At 34.6% G+C, this 7,677-nt stretch overlaps 1 protein-coding gene across 4 annotated transcripts in view; it reads right to left on the bottom strand.

The window, feature by feature from the left end:
• Positions 1 to 6,287, bottom strand: part of pbl (epithelial cell transforming 2 pebble) — an 89,907-nt gene extending 83,620 nt beyond the window's left edge. For 2 of the 4 annotated variants that reach the window (XR_012412988.1, XM_073987838.1), the window contains exon 1: positions 5,289 to 6,287. Coding sequence is in view for 3 of the 4 variants with exons in the window: in XM_073987838.1 (XP_073843939.1) it covers positions 5,289 to 5,322 (34 nt within the window). In the remaining variant the exon portion in view is untranslated. The remainder of the gene's footprint in view (positions 1 to 5,288) is intronic. The other 2 variants (XM_073987841.1, XM_073987840.1) reach the window with 2 other exon arrangements.
• Positions 6,288 to 7,677: the final 1,390 nt, after the last annotated feature.

A 7,677-nucleotide genomic window follows, 5' to 3' on the forward strand; every position in this document is an offset into this window, starting at 1 on the left:
CATTTTTAAATTTATTTTCATATTTTTTTATAGTAATTTTTAGTTACTTTCCATTGCTAGTTACTATTTCTTCCTTATTTGTTGTGTGGATTCCGGGCTAAAATGAACTGCTACTGGCTTGAGGCAAAGAATGAAAGTGAAGTGCATTCCACTAGGGGTGTTCTGCATTGTCAATACAAATGACAGTCAGATGAGGCCAGATACAGTCTATAAAGCGGGAGCGAAATTCCCATCCACTTCTTTTCAAAAAGTTTTTTACCGGTCTTCGAAAATCCCAACCATTGACTATTGTTATGTCTTCAAATTATCGCTTTGAGTCGAATTCAGATTGTTTTTCGTGGATTGTTCACTTTTAACGAATTAATTGTACTCGATAAGTCCTTTGGGGACGTCTAGCACAATTGTGATAGGTCATAAAACAAAACACCAAATATGTACTGATAATTTCTTCGTCTTCATGCATGGTAGAACAAACCACCCAGTTGTTCGGGTAACTAGGGAATAACTAGCAATTCTGCTGGCTACTGGTAAACACCCCTAGTTACCACCCAATCTACTCGCAATGCTATAGACTGGTGAATTTAACATGGGGATGTCATAGGAAGGGGTCTATTGTCCCCTCACTGCATTACCAGTAACCACCCAATTCGATATTCATTTGAAAGGCAATTGTCCCCTCACTGCATTACCAGTAACCACCCAATTCGATAGTCATGTGAAAGGCAATTGTCTCCTCAGTGCATTACCAGTAACCAGTCAATTCGGTGGTCAGAAATTATAGCCCAAATCACTAGTAAGTTGTAATCAGAATACCAGTTTGAACAACACAATTATAACAGTTAATCTGTATTTTTCGAATATGCGCTAAACACGCTTTATTTAATTACATGACGTGGATAAACATACATATATGTATTATAAATGACAATTTAATGTTAATCTTTAAATTCCTTGATATTGAAACTTATGCGTGAATTCTTGATACTGGGACTTATGTTGCTTATGTATGTTTATTTGGTCCTGGGAATGTGCATCTCAAGTGTGCTTGAGATAATTCAGATGTACCTGAAATAAAATGCATAAAAGTTTAATAAGATAATTAAAAAATTTATTGTCCCAAAAAGTATCTATACTTACCAAATATTCTTCTAAAAATATTCATCCTTTTTTAATGTAGCCCAATAACATGTTTGTTGCATCTTTATTTAACAATAAGTTTTTGCACATCAAACGCACCAAAAACTTTTTTTAATTCAGAATAAAAAATAAATTTTATTCAAAATGACAATACATTTATTCTATTTTGTTTTCAAAAAGAGATTACAAGAGAGAAACATTGTCGATTACACTATCCATCGGTAGTCTATAAAATAGTCAATATATTACACACCGCATTACCTGTAACTAGTGATTTGACATGATAGGCAGGGACGCCCTTTTCCAGTGAGAAAAGCAAGCTATAGGTTATTTTATTTGCCATTTTTGGGTGTAAAGTAACTAGGATCAATGAGTAATTAGTTACATGCCTATGTAAAAGTAGACAATTGCTATTTATTGAACAACTGGGCAGGTAAAGTAAATACTACAACTCAACAACAACCACATAGAAATATGTTTTTGTTTGTAATGCTAGTGTCAAAGATAAATGTAAACAAAATAAAAAATGTCTATAAATTATTGGAATTTAAAAAACTGATATTTTTTCACATTTGGTTGAATATTTTGGAAAACATGAATGAAAACTCGTTAGATTTACAATTTGAATGTTTCCATATCATTCCACTAAATTCATAATTTCTTGCAGAAAGTATAATTGTTGCAAAAATGTTTGGAGTCGCTCGTAAGTCATTGAAAAAACAGAAGCAATTTCAATCGCATGCTTTTGAAAACAAAAAAGGGCATAAGTTGAATATACGGAATGGATTCAGTTTGATTGTCACAGTAGAGGGTATAGTTGTCAATATTGCTATGGGTTTAACTTTCTTAATTTATTTGACTTTTATTGACTGGGGAGCCAAAACATTCATAGGTTTTCGATTTTTCTTTATACTTTGAATTTGCTATATAGATTTTTGTTAAATTATTTGAATTATACGGAATAGTGAATGATTTTATTATCTGGTCATGTGTATAAGCTTAATTATTGTAAAGGGTGTTTTTTTAAGCTAGATAGAACTTTAAATTGTAAAAAGTAACACAAAAAATTAAATTTTGATGAAACTTCAGTATACTCTGACAAATCATCATGAATAGACTCACGCTTGAACAACGCTACGAAATTATCCAAATTTACTTTGAAAATCAGTCGGCAAATGACCCGTTGTTTTATCGCAAAATTATGTTCAGCGATGAGGCGCATTTTTGGCTTAACGGGTTTGTTAATACACAAAATTGCCGCATATGGAGTGAGACCAATCCACAAGAGAGCCTACAGACTCCATTACATCCAGAAAAATGCACCGTATGGTGCGCTGGTGGCATCATCGGACCTTATTTCTTCAAAAATGAGGCCGGAGCTCGCGTTACGGTCAATGGAGATCGTTACCGCACCATGATCAATGATTTTTTGTTTGAAAATATGGATGACATTGATCCGGAGGAGATGTGGTTTCAACAGGATGGCGCTACGTGCCATACGGCGAACGCAACCATCGACTTATTGAAATCAAAATTTGGCGATAAGTTGATTTCGAGAAGTGGACCTGCCAATTGGCCTCCAAGGTCGTGCGATTTGACACCTCTCGATTATTTCCTGTGGGGCTACGTGAAGTCACTGGTTTATGCTGATAAACCAGCAACAATTGATGCCTTGGAGGCCTGCATTGTTCGTGTTATTCGTGACATACGGCCAGCAGTGCTCGAAAAAATTGGCCAAAAATTGGACGTCCAGAATGCACTTCGTCAAAACAGCCGCGGTGCCCATATGCCCGAAATCATTTTCAAATGTTAATGTCACGTATTGATCTTTCGAATAAAAAAAAATTTTGATTACAATTTAATTTTTTGTGTTATTTTTTACAATTTCAAGTTCTATCGGGCTTAAAAAAACACCCGTTATTAATGGTGATGCTACCTTGGGTCTATTTGACTTTTTGGCGATACAATGTATGAATAATAAATAAAATAAATAAAAATAAGTAAGGTTACGTTAGGCTCCATATACCGCGCTTGCCACTTCAGTCAGATACCAGTGGTCCATTGTGCTCAAAGAGATAAGAAAGGGAAAAAGAGGGAAGCAAAGGAAAGGGGCAGGAAAGAGGTAAGAAGCGATATATATATATATATATATATATATATATATATATATATATATAACAAAGAGGTTGGGAAGAGAAAAGGGGTTAATTGAACTTGACCCGACCCATAGTCAGATAGGACTCCTGTGTCTTTTTGCTGTCAGTCCAGGACACTGTCCGAGAAGGTGCCTTCCACTTATTTGTCACAGATATATGCTGCAATTATCAGTAATGACTCCTATATATTCTGATTTCCGATTTACATAGTGAGGAAATGGACACAGTTCTACGCCCTGAGATTGCCGATCAGATTGACTTCAAACCATACAACCAGATACGTTTTGACAAATGCTTAAGTTTTTTTTTTCAGGGTATAACTTTTAGAGTTTGTTGAAGAATAAGTAAAGCGGAGGACTGTGTCTCCACCCGAAGGCCCGAAGGTAACCAACAAAAATTAACGTCTTTGGATAGTTTAAGATTTAATAGTGAAGTGTTCTAACGGCATTAGAACAACCTCGATATACACTTATAACGTGACTATCCTATCTGCAAAGTCAGTCATTCCCAGCATATACAAAAATTATTCTATTGATTAGAATGATTGCTTCGAAGTTCCTGACCTATTAAATTCCTTTAGTAGCCCGTTCACCACCAGAAGCCATAGCGAGTGAGATAGGACTCCTTTCTGTGGGGTGTCCTTGTGACTGTCTTCCTTACGAAACCACCTCCAATGTTTGAACTGATTAGTCTGTTTTTTAAAACGTTTAAAGATTCTACATTACATACAAAGCGCAATGCATTTTCCGATTCCAATCTTCATTTGAGCAAATAAATACCTATTAAATTTTTTAATATTTTATGCCGGGCATACACTATGGGCATGCACGACAGCATTTGTAATAGTATTAGTAAATTTTGAAGTTTTTGTCAATGTATTTGGGAGTAGTTTTGGCAGGATTGAAATCAAAATAGTTTTGATTTTGTAAATGAACCCCTTTCAATCCGATGAATTTTGTTTATTTTCCAAGTAACCAACAAATAATTTTTGAAAACAACAAATATTATTTGTGAGGAAATTAAACATTTGGAAAACTTCAACCCAAAATCGAGTTCTGGAGGAAAATTCATGATTTTTGGAATATGGATTGAAGGAATGCCACACACTATTCAATCACACACGTACACAAGGGTTCATTTGGCAGTGCAGTTTGGCAGTAAAGTGTATGCCCCGCATTATATGGTTCATTTATTGGGGTTTGAGCATTTTTAATATATGTATATAAAGAGATCTAAAAAACACCACAAAAACACATATATTTGATGAAAAATAGTAAAAAAACTTAAATGTTAAGCTTTGACCACCGATTCCTCTGCAAAACTGAGTGTGTTATCTTGCGAACAAAAAAAGAATTATGAAAATATTTCCATCCGTTCAATCTCCATCCGGGAATTAAAAGCTGTCACATATGGTCTTTGACTCTGCTACGTGATAAAATCTAAAAACAATGTAGTAACGCTATAAAAACCGAAATAATTGTGAAACTTTAGTTCAAAAAGAAAAATATTTAATAGTTGTTATAAGGACTTACAACACCTTTACGGTGGTACCATTATTGACGTGGTCATCTGTAAACGAGGTTAGCTAGGTACGGAGATTTTAAGGCCCAACAACATTTTGATCCCTTAAACAACAACCGGGTCAAACATAAGCCAAAGAACATTTAGTATACGTAGCCAAGTTTTGCATAAGGCCCACTACTATTTACATGAAATTCTAACTGAAATATACTTCTTTATGATTCGTGTATTAGATGGAATGGCAGCACATCCCAGCACATCTGCATTTGCGTCAAGTGCATCTATTCTACAGCTTTCAATTTGCCATTAGGATTCCTCCTGATATTAGGTATTTCCTAATATAGATATGTAGTTTATGTGATGATATGCCTTACACAAACAAACAACAGGATGTATGCAAGCCAACAAAACAAAAGCGCAAGTTAAATTTCATCGATAAAGCCAAGCATATATGTAGCTAATGCAATAACTTACCATACTTGGACGTGTGTTCGTCTATTGTTTCCATCTTTCTATTTGATAATTAACGGCAGACCACCGCTAATTATTCTAGTGCAGGTATTAAATCACAAATGTTCAATATCCTTTCCGGCAAGTAAAGTAATAATGAATGGATTAATGGAATGCTCACAGAGCTTAAAAAAACTTGTAAACATTAAAATTTATTTAGTTGTTTTTTTTTTATATAAGCTGGCTACATATAACCAAATATTTAATTTTCATAAAAATTGCACACAATAAAGTTCTTGTTTTTTCTATGAGTACGAGAGTATGTGATCCTTTATACAAATCGTTTTGGCACACCCAATCTACAATCTACAACGAGAGTGATCGACCTTTGTTTTTCCACACTTCACAGCACTGAAATATTTGTAAAAATATTATAGGAATGTGTATATCCTTGACTATAAAATGTTTGGCTAGCAGATAGACACAAACACAGCTGAGATAATCAGCTATGCTAGCAAGCAATATTTATTTCGTGGGATTCTGATTTTTTGTTCTTTTAACGCATTATTTTTTATTGTCATTCCCATAGACCAAATTAGTAGACCGACTTATTCAAGGACGACAAAATAATAGCCAACGACGCCGCGACGATATTACAATTATTTCAATAATATTATTTTCCATTTGTCCACAAATGCATTTGGGTATCAATTAATTTGTTTTATTGCAACACTTTTAACACATTTTTTTCTGGCTTGAATTCAATTTGACAATTTCAATTGATATTTATTTTCTTCTCTTTTTAACTTTGAACTCGACGTATTTTTTTGTTGTACTCTGTACGCCACTCTCGTTTGTATGACAACAGCGCGACGGCGGCAATTTGTAAACTGTGGTGGCGCGGCGGCATAAAATTGAATTCAACGATCGTTTGCTATGTTTTGTTGTTGTTTTCATGTGTCAAACTCAGTTGATGTGCGATGTTTTCAGTTCATTGTCAGCTGGCGTATTGTGCAACTCTGTGTTGTCAATAGGCGAATAGCAACTGTGCTAAACAGTGATGTCAACTTTCCATAACCTCGTATCGCTTGCATGGTACAATAATACAGGTAGCATTATCATGCCAGCTGATGGTAACATATGGTCTGTTCCTTTACTTTTGAAAGTGGTAAAACCGGCAAAAGTAGCAAAAGTTGTAATCTGCTTCCATATGAATTGTATGGTGTCTGAAGTAAAGGAACACTTTTCGAGTAAAAAGTTGTAAAACTTGAAGATTCTTGCACGTAAAGGAACAGAGCTATAATGTGTCAATTGCATTGAATTGATGTCAAATTTTGACATCTTATGTTGCCAACAATTGCCGATGCGGCTACCTGTGTATTTGTACCATGATCGCTTGGTCTGTTCCAGAAAAAATTGTTATCGTAGTAAAAAATAGTGGGTTCTTGCATATCATAGCTCTGTTCCTTTACGTTCAAGAATCTTCGGCATAAGTTGAATGTTTTCATAAAGCTCGGATCGGGACTAAATTTTTGTCACAGTTAGGTCTCGTCACCCTGATCATTAACATTTATTGCGGAAGTCCATACTTCCAGAGATATGGGCCTCTGAAGTTCCGAAAATTCCCTTGTTAAAGGCCGACTATTTAGACAAAAATTTATGATTTTAAAGTAAATTTTGTTCCCGTTCCCTAGATATGCACCTGTCCATGGGTGAAAGCCTTAAGTCACCGGCCGAAGGCCGACTATTTATAATAAAATATATAAATATGATAGTATATTCATTAAGCTTTACTTATCATTATCCGTTAAAAAATAGCGAAGTTACATACAAAGGAATCTTCGGAACTTCAGAGGCCCATATCTCCGGAAGTATGGACTTCCGCAATAAATGTTATATATATATATATATTTGTAATCAGGGTGACGAGACCTACAGTCTGTCGCAAAAGTTAGTATACACCGTTGAAACCATAATGTATTAGGTATAAATATCACTATAACTTATTGAAAACAACAAACAATTAGTTTTATTTAATAGACAAGAAGGTTGTCTTCCGTAATAACAATTAAAAGTGCGCAATAATTGCATACATTGGCAAATGTACGGTTCGAATCCCAAAGAGACCAAAATTTATGTCGCAAAAGTTAGTATACAACGGATAATCCTCGTGGAACTGTGTAAAAAATTATTGATATTTTTGAACAAAATGAAACTAAATCTGTACTTAAGATCATAAAGAGTATATTAATTGGTTTTAATGACAGTTATAGTACTCATAGTGACAATTCCAACGTACACTGCATCGTAAAATCCACAAAAATTGGTCATCTACAAATACAACAACTGTAGCGACAAAATTCAGGGTGTTATGTCCTGTTTATGAATTTTAAAGGCATGAAATGCTCAGAAA

The sequence above is a fragment of the Musca autumnalis genome, unplaced genomic scaffold, assembly GCF_047663935.1.
Source record: "Musca autumnalis isolate F117 unplaced genomic scaffold, ASM4766393v1 scaffold_4, whole genome shotgun sequence".
Lineage (NCBI taxonomy): Eukaryota > Metazoa > Arthropoda > Insecta > Diptera > Muscidae > Musca > Musca autumnalis.